Here is a 16,697-nt window from a genome sequence, read left to right on the forward strand (position 1 = left end):
AACAGGAAAAACTAAATGAATGTCTCACAAGTGATCGCAGTATCTCATATATATTATGATGGCCATAAGTCACTTCCTATCTATAAGGTAGCACTTTACAGACTACAAGTCTACTTACTTGAAGCAAGGAAAATTAAGCTGGATTAGTCACGTCAACCCCAGTTAAAGAATTCCATTGCGTGCTTAAGATCTAAACAACAGCATCAGTATCTGTATCACAAATGTGTGTTATCTGTAGCACATCTATCAAGTGTCAAATATAATACAAGTTGCTTGAAAAAGAATATATAAACTAGTGAAATCTTGAGTTATAGTATCCTGTTGCCGTTTCTGTTGAGCTTTGTCCAATATGATCTTGTGATATGCTGTAAATAAGAAATGAAAATAAAGGAAATAATTGGCAAAATTGATAATATACAACAGTGACCAAAGCCAAAATCTTGTAACCCAAACAAAATCATAGAAGCTAGACTTCTTTCCTATGTTATGCACGAGGTTGATGACGACGCAGAACAAATACAATCTCTTGGCAAGAAAAATGTACAGCTTCTCTGCTGGTACTTCAGAAGTCTTGCTTGCTCTTTCAGTAAAGATACGACATTCGGCATTCTTAGTTTTTATTATATAACTCACTTGCGCCTTGAGGATACCATATGCTGATGAGCCTTGATATCCTTTTGTATTCTGTCTGCATACAAGGGTAGGCAAATTGTCTTATTGATCTCATTCAATAACACTTCTTCAGTGATGTTATCCTTTATGCTTCGCATTACCTGTATTAAAAAATTTACAAAAACTGTTCAACAGGCCTTTTACATGAATTAATTATACGAAAAAACCATAGACAATCAAAAGATGATTGCGTAACAGAATTAATTGAAAAGTACAACATGTTTTATAACCTTTCTATAGGTATTGATATCATTCGGAGTTGCTTTGTCTATTCTTATCCGCATACAGACCCAATGATGCTCCCCGGAATCCCAGTAGCATTCAATGATCTTTCCGGAATAGGAAGAAATGTCTGATGCATCTGAAAATCATTTGGAGCCAAAAATTAAAAACAAATTATGGCTTCACCTTTCCAGATATTAATTTATGTTATAGCTAGCTTAGACGGATTCAATTGTAAAGGGAGTCTTGCCAATGGAATGAATACATTTCAATCGGAATTCAAATATGACCAAAATAGGTTAGTTCATGCAAATAACTGTCATCTGGACAAATAATAATGACATTATGATCGCATAAAGTAATAATGATGGTCTACAAGTTGTACAACCTTTAAAAATAACATTCTCTTCCATGAACTTCTTCCGTCCACGTTCAAACAGAAAAAGCATGGGACGATCATCAGCTCCCACCTGTCAACAAAGGCATCGTCAACAAATTGTCATATTAGAAAAGAATATAACACCAAATAAACTAATTTAAATTTTGAACTTGGGAAGGAATACTTGGACAACCTCACAGAGGAAATCAACAGAGTTCATCTCAGGGTATTTCCACTTCAGAAGACCTTCATGTGTACGAGGGACATATGGATCATCCCAACCCTGACAGAACCATCACTATTAACAATGGACAAGTAGATAAACCAAAAAGCCTATACGCACATTTGTGATGATATGTTCTCATCCAGTTAGTATTCGTTAAAAACCAAAACTACATCAGTATTAAAATTTCTTAAAATCCAATATTGACTCATGCGGCAAAAAAATAACTAAGAAATATGAACTTCCTCAGCGAAGCATTTTTTCAGTACATCATCCTTAAACAGCCGGTGTTTCCTACAAGCCAAAGTGTTCATCCAACTATCCTACATATCCAAGCTTAATTTGGGAGGTTCAGTCCTCTAGAGACACTAATTACTACCTGGAGTACAAGACCGTCTGATGAATGCGATAGTTGTGGAATGAATTTATGTAGGAGCTTTGATACAGTGGATAGTAACCAAAATCCCTTCCTTCTCACCTAAAACAAAAATACGAAAATATAAACAAAATAGCTTATCCCACTGGAAAATGTTTCTGAAAATGGAATACCAAAATAATCATTATACATACACTAAATGGTTCCAAGTCATATCTATAATAAGGATTCGTATTTTTTGAAAGGCCCTCACGTTCCATGTTACGAGGTTCAATTACTTCTTTCTCCAGCAATTTCCACCTTTCATAAAACGGCAGCTGCATGTATTAGACCAAATGGGCATGTCAAAAGTTAGCCAATCACAAATGTGAACATCATCAATCCAAGGACTTACAGGGTTCCAGGCGTACGTTATGTAGTATATTATGTCCTTTTTAATGTTTAACCAACTTTCCAAATACTCTCATTGGAATGATTACATAATCCACATTAGCAGCCAGACTTTATTGGAAATTAGAAACCCACTCCCAGAAATATTGAATAGTATCTGATATTTTATTGTACCAGTAGTTAATTACAGGTTAAAAAACTAGACACTCTTCTCAGATGATAATGATGATGATGATGATGATGCCTTCAATTATTTCACTATTTGCATTGTCTAGCCTGATCCAAAAAATAAGGATTACTTGTGATCAGGTATTTTCAAACTTCCTAAGAAAAGGACACAATTCAGAGGTAGTTTCAAAATCCAACTAGAAGCTTACATGTGCTCTTTTTACTTCATGATTGTTTGTAGACACTTTAATTAACTGAAATACAAATACTTTGTTAGGAATACATCTGGTTTTAATTGACCCCGAAATACAACTCAAAATAGCAAGCGTAAACAAGAGTTTACCAGTTTAAATTTCTTTATTTTATATAATATAATAATATAATAGGAGTAAGACAAACCATCAAAGAAGTCAATAATATCTCAGCATTGTAGTTGTCAATAAATGTGTACCTCTGTCAAAGAGACCTGATTGATTGCCATCAAATCATAGATGAGGTATCTTCTCTCTTGCTTATGTGTATGTGGATCCCTGTCAATAATCATCTCCCCATCAAGTAGTGTGTAGTGGTGATTCCTCTCAGGTGTACCCTTGAAAGCAATTGAGTTAGCATTTAGATAACCTAAAACAAAATTTATAAAAGACGAGACACAGTTTCCAAATACCCAAGACAGATAAAACTCACTTGACAACAAAGTAAATTGAATAAACATATATACCCCATTTGAATATCTGCAAGGAAATCGCATATTGATCCTGTGGAAAAGAAATTTTCTGTCAATCAAATAACATCCATCACAAGTAATCAGCATCATATAGCGTGTCCCATCAGCTTTCCATGTGGCATAGTAATATCGTTGTCTCAAGAGTTGCAGGTTGTCCCTGCAAAAGAAAAACAACGATATAAACTAAGTTGTTAAAACCAAGGAAGATGATTAACAAAAGTGAAGACTTAGATTTACAATCAAGTTTTAAAATTAATCTCCTCTCTCAAACTCAACTGCATAAAATGAATATTTTGTTCACTTCTCATAAAAACAGAAAAAGGATAGAACTAAGAAATGTCTTTGATCACAGAACATCCATTAACTCAGCCAAATTTGTTTGGTAGGCCAAACGGCAATTTGAAGTTAATATTTGCATTTTTTTTATAGGTAGGAATTGAACACATGTCAAGGAGTTTATAACAACTTATTCAGGTCCTATGGAAATTTGTAGAATATTCTGTAAATACAAAATAATATTAAAATAAAATCTTAAATATTCATAAAAAAAATTAAAAGTAGACTTTAAATCTAACTCAACCTCACTGTACTATAATTTGACTAAATCTTTAGTCGATGTAATAACAAAAACCAAAAAAATTGTCTATGTAGATGCAAATGGGTCAAAAATTTGTTTAATTGACAGAAGTTAAATTATAATATATACAGGGTGGAAATCTGGAATTTGAAGTTCCAAAATGTTTGGAAATTAGTCACAAAGGTTTTGACAAATGATCCAACCCAAATTAAACCAAAAAGTATGGAATCATGACTTCTCTATTGACATCTCTGTATAAGAACTAATATATCATAAAGATCCTGTTATGTTGCTTTCAGTTATTCTTCTCCATCAGCTCTACTAAAAAATAGAAAAGATTTTTTTTAATGTAGTGAAAGAAATGTCAGCCAATTTCAAAATTTCTGAAAAAAAAAAAAGTATGCTAAACAAAATTTGCAAAAAGCACAAGATGAAATGTCAATGAATAGTGCAAACTTCCAGTTAAACAACTGAAAGACGAGTGACGATAAAGAACACATACTTTAGGTACTGTTAATTCCTAAGACCTATTAGATAAGAAAAATCATTAATGTCCATATCAGTAAAACAGTGAAGTCCATTCTAAAGTTCCGTATAAATCTCAAAGTAACAAAAACCAAAACGATCAAATGTATTAAGAGTGGACCTGTTCAGAGAAACAGGGTGTGACCCAGGAAACTGCGATCGTCCTCTTCCCTAAAAAGAGATAATATAAATATGAAAACCAAAAATAATGCAATTAATTCATGGAAAAAGTGTAATCACAAGAAACTAACGTTTCCAAATAAATAACTATTTGGCTTCAAAGTTCTCCTGAAATTTTAATGAGATGCATCATATACAACACATTGCTCTAGATAGCATAACTTTGTGTAAAATTGATAGAGCTATCTTAACTTTAAGGGGGAGATGACAGGAGAAATAGAGAGACAGAGAAATATTGCTTAATTGAAATTTATTTCCTAGACATTACAGTAGTTATATTATATACATTTAGACTCTTCATAGACAAATACTGTGTAGGAAAAGAGTGAACGGGTGCTACTTGCAAAACACTACTTCCTATGAAAATTAAATCATATACGTTATGCATGAATCTTGTTAACATGTGATACAAAAAAAAAGGCATTCTTGATTATCTCAACTACGTTGAGTTTAAATCATTTTCAAGAAAATGTATATAATTCAACAAAAAGCCAATTCAGAAACCCACCCCTGGGTTCAACTTGAGCAGTTGATAACAAACTTCTTGCATCTCTCGCAGCTGGTTTGGAGGAATTGGATCTCCCAAAACATCATCAGTTGTCAATACTTCATTTCTGACTATATTCTCCTAGAAGATAGAACCAAACACAAGAATAATCCCAGAAAAAAATTGTGAACAGACTGAAGGTTCGTAAAAACACGATATATTTTCTATTTCAACCGAGTACATAAATGAGAAAAAAAATGGAATTATATAAGGAAAAAAATTCAATATTAAAGTGACCACATATTGATCTAATAGCCACTTATTAAAAAAAAAAAAGTTCTGTTATCAGCATATACAACTAAGTCTCGACAACGAAAATAGAAAGATGAAAAAGATGAAACCAATTCTATTTTTATGCCATATCAGATATTTTTCAACAAAAATAAAACAAATTAAATGGAAAACTCGTGTTCATACAAACACTTCAAGAATCCATCCAAGTAAGGTGTTCCTTCAACCCAGTGGAGTGGAAGAAGAGCAAATCATATAATTAAGAAGCTGAGTAAACAGAGTCAACAAAGTGGACATACCTGTTCTGGAATGTGCACATAATTGTCCACAGCCGGGGCAGTTGTGCCACGGTAATCAGGATCCGGAGTTCTCTTCCATTCAGGAGTTTGAGGACAAACAAGATCTTCAGGTTTCTTTTCACGATAAAACATGTACAGGGCGTCAATATAGTCCTGCTTGTAAATTCCTGGGTGACGTGCCAAAGCAAATTTATTTATCGCCTGGAAGATAAGCACAAAATTGCATTACACGTTAATTACTCAATTCATGCATGTATTGAAAACAAACCAATGAATTGTCCAATAAATTTACTCACCTCGGTAACAGATATAGATTCCGTACGCACAAGAAAGTGAACAATCATATAGCCTGTGCGATTATGCCCATGGGTACAATGTACAAGTATATATTTCTTGTCATTTGTCCTTTGGGAGAAAAAATCTTGAACCTAAAATGAATATCTAACAAGTATAAATCATAAAACCTCAAGTAAGATATCAAGCACTGTACCACCATTGTTAGGAACACTAACAAGAAGACAATACTTGACTATCAAATTGTGAGCATTAATTCAAAAAAGCAGTAAAAGTAATGCTCGTCAATTCTAACAGTGAATACTATCAACACTGAAAAAAGGAGCTACCTCATCACAGAATTTTTGTACAGATTCATCATCAGGTACAGCATCTCTTCCTTTGCATCTTATCTGCACAAACAAACAGAAAATCTAAAGTCAATTGCAATTAACATTTCATAAACAATAGAATGAAGATATAGTTACCTTGACATGAGAAATTCCTTCTTTTGTCCAATCTGATAGAGGATAATAACGAGTAGTATTTGTCAGATCAATCACTAAACCAAGCTGCAAAAAACATATAGTTAAGGACTAGGAAGCTGGTTGCAACACATTGTATACAACACTACAAAGAAAACATGCGTCCATTCATGGAACACAACGTAAAATCACAACAATGAAAGATACTCCTTGTTTTAAGGATACTCTTAAATTGCTTGAAGTTGTTTTCTTATTCCCCCAACCATTGGTACAGCTGTTCAGGTAACAGATAGAACATTTAAAAGACCCCACAACGTTTCAAATTTTCCTCTTTCCATGATTACTAATCTTTCTCTGTTAGCGCAAAACAAAATATAAATACTACTATCCTCAACTCTTCAAGTTTCTACCTCTTTCTCCTCAAATCCCATACTGTAATCTAAGTTGTCTCGTGTCATATATATGTGAACAATAGCAAGTTCCTTTAGATGTTGTGAAGCTATAAAATGAAAATTGTTTAACATTGCAAAACAAAAAGTTCAATCACACAAAAAAAGATGATGAAAAAGACACATCAGTAGATTCAAACAAATCCATCCTATGACTTATCTATTTATATTGCAACTTTTGCACGTCAATATACTGTTGTCTCCCTTATTATACTTAAACACATACTTATTTCCAAGCTGAATATATTAATCAGAGGAAATTGTTTATTACTGTTCATTTGATGTACTTACTTCCCGACCTAAGACTCTTTGTTGATGAATCGCTTGCTTAGGAGTATATTTTTCACGTGGAATGTTATCATTGAAGGATTCACCGAGTGGAACCTTTGAAGGGATTATGCGTCCTAATTCTTGTCCATGTGCTGGGCAGTCAAACCAACCTGCAATATAAAATCAACTAAAAATAAAAATCTATAAAAAATAAACATAGAGTAACGTCACTACAAGAATGAAGAGCGGTAGCAGTAAAAAAGAATTCAACTTCGTAAAGAAATTGTAGGCTAGTGTAATAAGTGGAAATGGGCATGACCGTTAATTTTGTAAGGGATTGATGGGTTAGGAAGTTAGTTGTGATCAAAAGTTATATCCAAGACCTTGATATCGAAATGGGATGTCCATTAGTAAAATTGTTGAGGAATGTTTTAATTCCTTGACTGAGATCCTGGTGAGATATGTGTGTGTAATTTTGTATGCTAGAGTTTTCTGAGTAAAGGTGAGGAAGAGAGTAAGACTGATATCCAGCTCAATCCTTAACAGAGGTATCATTTAGTGAACACCAATGCGGGATTCTACAGCAATCAAAGATTTGGAGGTTTGTATTGAGGGACTCAAGAAGTTGTTTAAGACTTCGCAACAAGATAACAAGTTGATAGAAGAATCACAACAAATCAATAGGAAGGACATGGATTCAATGAAGGCTTTGCTTCAACAAATGTTGATCAAGATGAATTCCATGGGTGAGTCAAGTTCGACCACTCCACCAAATGAAACAATAGGAGACTTCACTCTAGTACCTAGCGTGCACAAATTCCATTTCGCAATGGCTATGATTATTTTGAATGGCATGCCAAAGTTGAGCAATTCTTTGATCTTGAGATGACCTGGAGGATCAGCGTGGCAAACTTTTGCTTTTGTCGATGGAGGGTAAGGCATTTGTGTGGCAATGACAATACTTTACATATAGCCAAGCCACAAAGAAAGGATGCTTGCAAGATGTGGCAAGTCAATTTCATACAAGTTATTACAATGATCACATTTCGGAATTATCCAAACTGGGACAACAAAGTTCTTTGCTAGATTATCTTGAGCGATTTGATGAACTATTGGCTCAATTTGATGTGACCGGAGAAATGGTTCTTTTTTTTTTCGGGGAGGTTTACACACTTTATTGGAGAAGTCTGTGAGGATTCATAACCCGAAGAATATCCAAGATGCAATAAGATTAGCACGCTCACATGATGATATACTTCAAGAATTGGAAAAGAAAATGTCTAACACCAAAAATCTTACATAGCGGACCACAAGAGCAAAATACAAGAAAGTAGTCCTTATCAAACCAGACACAAAAATCCACTCCTATCACTAATATTCAACGCCATCAGTCAGTTTTGTCTTTGGGATCACGTTTAGTGACAGATTTGAAGGGCTGTAATCTAATTAATGCAAATAAGAAAGACATGAACGACAGAATTGCAAAAGGCCTGTCAATTTTGTGGACAGCAATGAGATAGACATCACATGCAAAAGTGAAAAGTATAGGATAAGCTTTGTGCCATTTTTTGGTTCACAAAGTGAACAGTGATGCTGAACCAGATTCAGGTGAGGTGCATGCAACTTTGGCAATTGGGCAGAAGCTGCTGCACCAAAAGGATGTGCATATATCTCTCCATGCATCGAAGGGCATGATAGGTGGACAGAGATTAGAGTAGGAAGGCACAATCAAAAAATTGGAGGTACCTCTAGACATATTAGACCAAAGGTTGAAAAAAAAAGGCAATCAAGTTGTCACTGAACTACAAGTCAATTGGAATCATACGAGCCCAAAGGACGCTATTTAGCACAAGTTGCTCCAATTGAAAAAGCAATTTCCAAATGTAAAACGGCAGGAAGTAGAGCAGGGAGGAGCAAATGTCCTTGGGGCAAGGCCTTCACAAGATGGGGCCATTTAATAGGTAGAAATAGGCATGACCATTAATTTTGTTAAGGATTGATAGGTTAGGTAGTTTATTGATTAAAAGTTATATATAGGACCTTGATGTATGGAAATTGGATATCCATTAATAAAATTGTTGTGTATTTCATGAGTGAGATCCTGATGAGATCAGTGTGTAATTTTGTGTGCTAGTGTTTTATGAGTAAAGGTGACGAAGAGAGTAAGATTGATATCAAACTCAATCTTTAACACCTGGAGCCAACTATGACAAAAGAACTAATTACAAAACCATTCATGCATAGTCTATTAGTTGCACACAAAAAAATGGCAAATTAGTTAAAGAAACGGGTCTTCTTTGTGCAATAGTGACTTGTAATAGTGAGTTCAAACTACGCAATCAATTTCAATTTTCCAAGAAGAATAATGATTAGTCAAAAGATAAAGTCTGCGTCTATAATAAAGCCCATGAAATATGCCCGTATGTCACAATGCCTACAGCTTATAATTAACACTTTCAAAAAAATAACCTACCCGAATTGCGCAAAAGTAACAGACATTTCACATACACAACCATCTTCCATATAAGCCCACATTTGCTATAACCTTTTTGGAGGAATATAATTGTTCCCTTTTATTCAAAAAAAAAAAAATCTCTTTCATGGAGCCATTATGAAGAAAAAAACGAGTATCTAGCTATAATAAGTTGAACCAAACACGATAACTCTAGTTGGCGCAGGGAAAAAATAACCCTCCAAAGCCAAAGGTAACTTATAGCTCATTTATTTATAGCAACTCCATAATTTGTATAGTTAAGTTCCTAAGAGCAAAATAGAAAATATACTAGAATGAGATCGAAGTAGCGGGCAACATCTTCACAAGGTAATAGTCTATAATTGACAACCAAAACCGTCTGAATTGTATATAAGACAAACAAATACAAGAACCTACCATCAGGAACCATGTTCCTATCATAAGGTCTAGAATTCATATTGTAAGGTCCCCGTTCATGCCCTCGATCCATGTATGGGGGCTTTCTTTTCAAACCTCTGCGTGTATCCTCATTATTCTGTTGCATAAAGAACTCACAATAAGAAAAAGAATGGGAGGTATCTGAACAGAAAAACACGACAAAATATAAACAAGTCAACAACACTAATCTAAGAAAATGCAGAACATAAAATTGCAAGTAGTAGAATCAGTTGAACAAGTACAACTAAAGACCAATAGCTACACTTCCACACACACGTATATACCAGAACAACCAAAAGGTCGTTGTGCAGGCAGTTTACACACTGAAATTCATTAGCACAAGACAAAACAGCAAAACGTCACCTTATAAAACTTCCATAGGTACCATAATACTTTAAGACAAACGCTCACAGAGCAAAATTCAGAAAAGCATGATAAAGGTGGATACAGTTATTCACGCGTCACTGAATTTGGAAAACTACTTATATTAAATTGTGAAAACGTGACATTAGATGACGCATTACATCTACCGGTATTAATCCACGAACAAAACAAAAACAAAACAGATAGAAAACACTATGTCTTGTGTTCTCGAAAATGAAGACCGATGTTAAGCAGAAAAAAAAAGTTGAATTGTTCTGGAGCGCCGGTTTTTGGTCCTAGTCACAATCGTGGTGCTGGGTAAACCTAGATTAAGTAGCGAGTAACGAAAGAAAGGGAAGAAGAAAAGAAGTAGAAACAGAAAACATATGCAAAGTGTGAAGATTATGGTTGCGGAAAGGATGAATCGAATCTACCATGTGATAGCTCATGGGAGTAACAGATTGAGAAGAGTAGGAGAGTGAGGTAGGAGAGAATGCGGTTAGGGTTTTTGATGGATGAAGAAATGGAGAATTGATCTTCGAAGGAGAAGAATTTAAAGATCTGCTGTGGTGTGCGCCACCATACATATCCGGGTCTTCGCCCCGTAGAGAACCGACATAACCACCTCTTTTATCTCTCTTTTTTTCTCACTTTATTTATTTATTTATACTCACCTCTCTTGCGTTCTTTTCAAATTTCATCCCACACCCCTGTATTTTCTAAAAAATAATAACTGAAATCATTTACTAAATGATGAAATTATTTAATTTAATAAAAGTTAAAAATAACACGAAAAAAAAAAACTGTATAAAGAGGTGGTTCCTCCATCTGGTTTGCAGAAAAATTAAAACATATAGCTTAATAAGGATGACGTGTGTAAACATTAAAAAGATAGAAGGAAAAAACATCAATATATATGATTATAACTGAAAAAACTTATTCTCTTTTCTATCACATTTTTTTATCATTAATCTTCTATTTATTTTTCAAAAAAAATAAGGAACCAAGAGGAAAATAATATGATTACATGTCAAAAGGTTAATGTAGGTTTTTTTAACAAATTAATGTAATTTATTTTTTTTCAAATTTATTAAAATAGATAATTTTTTAAAAAACTAATGACATGGGTAAGTGGTGAGGTAATACAATTTTATTAAGAAGCAATTGTGTCACAGGTGGCTTTTTATTCAAAATTTTAGGATGGTCGAATTAATTTTTTTATACAAAAATTAGCCTTTTTAATTAAATTTTTTTTTTTCGTTTACTACAGAAAAACTATAAATAAATCATAAAACTATCATTAAATGTCAACAAATATTTAATATAAAATAAACTAAAATAATTAAAGTAATTTTCAAAATCAAGTATAGATGAAATATAAGTATAAACATAATTTTAAATTTCATCTAATAATATATAAATATAATATTAAAAAATATATATAAAAAATAAAATAAAAAAAGTTTGGAAGAGTCGTGGCTTTCTTCAGTCTTAATCAAGGATCTTTCATGTTGTGTTGTTTTATTTAGTAAAGGATTAAATATGTTTTTGGTTCTCTAATATCGAGTGAAATTGAAATTAATCCCTCTTCAAAATTTTAGATCAATTTAGTGTCTTATCATAAATGTGGGAATTTCATCCTTTTAACTGAATTTTTTGTTAAGTTTATTTGACATTTCTAACATATTCATGATAATATTTAAGTTGTTTACATCGTTTGACATATTTTCATTTCGATGTTAAGTGAAATACTTTCATGACATGTGTTTGAAACTTCAAATAAACTTAACAAAATTTGATTAAAATGACTAAATCCATCATATTTAAAAGTTAGGAGACTAAATTGGACCAAAATTTCGGAGAGAGACTAATTTCAATGTTTAGTGAAAGTTAAAGGACGAAAAACATATTTAACCTTTTAAATAAATTTGGAGATGAAAGTGGATGAATTTGGAAGTGATGTTTAAGAAAATATAATAATAAGGTTAAATTATTCTTTTGGTTCCTCTATTTGTCAATAAATTTCAGTTTGGTCATCAAGTTTTTTGTTGTCTCAATTTGGTCATCATTTTCTTAAAAATGATTCAATTTGGTCATCGCCGTTAGTTTGACCAAATGGTGTTAAAGTCAACGCCACGTGTCAATTTATGGTTTTTAAAATTTTTATTTTTATTTTTATTTTTTTTAGGTTTTTTATTTTTTTTACACGTGTCACTTCACAATTGTGTCACGTGTCAAAGTGACTCAATTTGGTCTCTATATTTGTCAAAGTGACTCATTCTGGTCCCTATATTTGTCATTTCTTAAATTGACACTAAATTTACTTTTTTATAAATCTTATGGTAATATTCTTACTAAAATTAACGTTTTTATTAAATATTTCTATAAATATTTTAAATTAACTTTAAATTCTATACAAAAAACATTAGACTTTGGTTTTGTTTTGAACTTTAAATTTAGTTCCTAAACTTATGTGTGACAAGTTATTTGATTTTTTGTAACGCCCCCTTTAATTTAAAGCTCAAAGATTACAGGAAACGTCACACGAAGATAACAATGTAGCGAAGTCTTGGAGTCCTTAACACAACCCCTACAGACCGGGCACACCACGATGCCAAAGGAAAACCAAATAAAAGTCTGACAAAAGAGAAAAAGGGTAGTCAAACATAAAACAATACATGGGCCATAGCCCTAACGAAAAACATGAAGGAAAGAAATATGAAATCCAACCCTGATGGCTAAGCAGCGGAATCGCCATTTCCTTGTTGACCGCGGGAACCTCGCCCATCTGCTCCCATCAATTAAATTGATGATCATCGCAAGAAAGAATAGCCACATACAAGGCAATCATACAACAAACAGGGTAAGCTAGAGCCAAACAACACTTTTATCATACAGTTAAATATACTTTCATCATTCAATATCAGTACAACATCCAAGCATGTTAAGACTCTTCAATCAATACACTATGACTCGACTCGACTCATCCAGATACGTATAACTTGGTCGGATTCAGCGGATGCCCGCACTTGTGGTGGATACCTCTGCTCACCCCCGAGCTATGTGTTACAAGTGTTACGATGAATCAATTTTCCCTCGCCACAAGGTTAGCCCTTAATGAATTTCAGGCCTCTTGCTACTCTCACCACAGGAGTCAGTCCACTCTAGGTGAGACTAACTGACCCCTTAGAGCGTCAGGATACAACCTTACCTTGAATCCTTACCTAGTTATACAGATGGGGCACCACCATGGACACCCACTAACAGGGGCAATGGAATTACGTCCCGACCACTGAAGCGCGACCCTGAAAGTCTCACCTAGAGACTCCAAGGAATTACGCACTGACACAGATCAACCATATTCGCACAGCCAAAGAACATTCACCATGCATAGATATATATCAATCATACCAACCTTTAAAGCCAATGCCTTTCGTGTTTCGGGCCCAACCCATTTGAATCCATTGTAAACCATCCGTGCATAAAGGATTTCCATCTCATCTCATCATCATGCCTCTTTGATACCAACCATGTCATTAAAATCGCATGTTAAACTCATAACAACTCAACATTCACAATTTATGACTTGCACCACTCTTTCATACTCATTCATCTCAAACTTTCAGCACAATACCTAAAATCAAGCAAGCATTTTCCATACAAAACCAAGAAAATAATCACACATCGCGCTGCCTCGCCCAGCACCTTGCTCAGGCCGAAGGGTCTCGCTCAGGCGAGCCCCCTTCGCCTAGGCGAGGGCTCGAAAAAGGAAGCAGGAGCACATGCGGGATCTCGCTTAGGCGAGACCTCTCTCGCCTGGGCGAGATGCTCGCTCGCTCAAAAGGTTGAGCTAGTCGCCTGGGCGACCTTTCGCACAAAATTCTTGGGCGAGCTCCTCGTTCGTCTCGCCTAGGCGAGACTGGCTCGCTTGGGGGAGATTAACAGGTCTCGCCACTGTTCTCATGTAACAGTCACCTGTTCGCACCCAAAAATACAGTACATGGCAGTTCACGCATTCAACACAAACATACAATGTATACAATGTCTAACAAACTCTAATCCAGCCATAAAATAATCAGGACTTAGACTCTAACTTCCCCGTACCTGAAAAAAGCTTAGCGAAGACCCCGACTGCGCGACCACGAGCACGACAACTCTAAGGATGAACTACAAGGCTGTGGTGAGAGTGGAACAGAACCAGACAAGTGGGGTTAACCAAGACTCTTACAACAGATGACGAAAAGGTTACAAAAAGGGAACTAGCATGAACTCGAAGGTCACTTACATGGAGTAACGGAACTTCCTGGCTCAATCGTAACAGCGGAGGCAGAACCCTAGCAGAGGGGTTGACGGCTGCGACTCAAGATTATGTGAAAAGAGTGGAAAGTGGGACTTAGAGCAACGTAGTAAGATTTTATATGCTGGGCCAACCCTTAGGCCCACTTACAAGGGCAACCCCTTTAACTTAGGGCAGGCAGAAAAGAATTAATCTTAATGGGCCTTACATTTTTAATCTTCACTAAGTTTGTGTAATATGATACACTTGGTGCCTTTATATATGATGACAAAATTGTTAATTTTTGAAATTAAGTTTAGGGTTTAACTTTGTTTAATAATAAAACTATAAAAAAAACTTGTTTCTACAAATATTTAATAAAAATATCAATTTTAAGAATATCATCATAAGTTGTATACAAAGATTAAATTGAGTGTCAATCTAAGGAGAGACAATATTCGTTCACTTTTACAAAGATTGAGACTAAATTAAAACTAAAAACACATATAGGGACATTTTGACACGTGACACAACTGTGAAGTCACACGTGTAAAAATTAAAAAAATTTTTAAAAAATTGAAAATTTAAAAAAACAAAAAAGAACCAGAAATTGACACATGGCGTTGACTTTAACACCGTCTGGTCAAAATTAACGGTGAAAACCAAATTGAGTCATTTATAAGAAAACGAAAACCAAATTAAAATAACAAAAATTTGAGAACCAAACTGAAAATTTTCAACAAATAGAATAATTTAAACTAATAATAATATATAAATAGGAACTAAATACCCATAACTAGGGCTGGGCAAAATAAACCAAACTGCACTGCACTACCAAAAACTGCACTGAACTAAAAAACTGTTCGCATGAATTGTACTGCACTGAAAAACAATTCAGATGAACTGAACTAAATTGTTATTCTTAAAAATAAACTGGATTGAACTGCACCGCACTGAATTGCACTGCACTATAATATAAATTGAATTGTTTTATGAACTGCATTAAGTCAGAACTGAACTGCACTATTTTTGAACTGAACTGCACTAATTTTTAACTTAACTATATTATTTTTGAACCGTTTTTTAATCGAATTGCACTGATTTTGAATAAACTTCACTATTTTTTAATTGAATTGTACTATTTTTGAACCGGATTGCATTGATTTTTAACCGAATTACATTATTTTTGAACTTAATTACACTATGTTGAATCGAATTGCACTAATTACATATGATTGTACTACGCAATAATAATCTAAAGTTTATAATTTGAAAGTGCTTAGGAAATAATACTTGAAATATGCATCATACTTCAATACACCAATTAACATTTTTATAATTTTTTTAATTTATATTAAATTTTTCCATAACTTAAAATGTAATTAAAATATTAAAATTAAAATATAAATATCGGTATTAACTTATTTTTTATATTTTAAAATCTTATGTAATATTAATTTTTAGTTTTACAATGTTTATTATGTTGCGTCAAATTTTTTAAAAGGATTTATTTTAGAAAATTTTCAAAACTAATATTTTTTTTAACATTTGTATTCATTAATATTTGTGTGAAAAATATTCTAGAAATTTTATGAAATTCTAAAATATATTTCGTGAAGTAACGAATCAATAACTTTTTATATTTTTTAAGAATTTTTTAAAATAAATTCTCTTTAAAAAAGTTGACGCCACATAATAAATATTTTAAAACTAAAAAAATAATATTACATAAAATTTTAAAATAAAAAATACGTTATTACCGATATTTAAATTTATTATACTAATTTCAATATTTAAGAATATAAATAAAAAATTATAAAAATGTTAGCTGTCACAAAATTTAATTTTTAAAAATAACTTCTGTAAAATCATAATATAAAAATAACATTACATAGTAAAATTCATTCAAAATAAAAATAAGATCTTGAATTAATTTATAATTTTTTTTAATAAATTAATTATAAATTTTTTATATTTTTCTCAAAGAAAGAGTAAAGAAAAAAAATTAAGACAAAATAAAATAAATATTTCAATATGAAAGAAAAATAATAGAACGTAAGACACAAAATACATAAATCAAATTCTTATCTTAATACCAATATTTTATTTGAGGTAGTTTGCTCTTTCAATTTACTATAGTTCAATAGTTAACTTAGT

General features: G+C 33.1%; 1 protein-coding gene across 1 annotated transcript; it reads right to left on the reverse strand.

Moving 5' to 3' along the window:
- Positions 1 to 16: 16 nt before the first annotated feature.
- LOC114183760 (uncharacterized) lies at positions 17 to 10,909 on the reverse strand. The gene is made up of 17 exons (XM_028070891.2): positions 10,699 to 10,909; positions 9,881 to 9,998; positions 7,012 to 7,160; positions 6,275 to 6,358; positions 6,137 to 6,199; positions 5,810 to 5,941; positions 5,514 to 5,714; positions 4,945 to 5,064; positions 4,378 to 4,427; positions 3,149 to 3,311; positions 2,882 to 3,019; positions 2,067 to 2,189; positions 1,876 to 1,974; positions 1,467 to 1,556; positions 1,283 to 1,364; positions 903 to 1,033; positions 17 to 773 (listed from the first exon to the last, which is right to left on the reverse strand). The coding sequence occupies exons 1-17, from the start codon at positions 10,849 to 10,851 to the stop codon at positions 630 to 632; spliced, it is 2,040 nt and encodes a 679-aa protein (XP_027926692.2). The 5' UTR covers positions 10,852 to 10,909; the 3' UTR covers positions 17 to 629.
- Between the last annotated feature and the right edge of the window lie 5,788 nt (positions 10,910 to 16,697).

The sequence above is a fragment of the Vigna unguiculata genome, chromosome 1 (genome assembly GCF_037176805.1).
Source record: "Vigna unguiculata cultivar grain cowpea cultivar isolate G323 ecotype 2 chromosome 1, ASM3717680v1, whole genome shotgun sequence".
NCBI classification, from domain to species: Eukaryota; Viridiplantae; Streptophyta; class Magnoliopsida; order Fabales; family Fabaceae; genus Vigna; species Vigna unguiculata.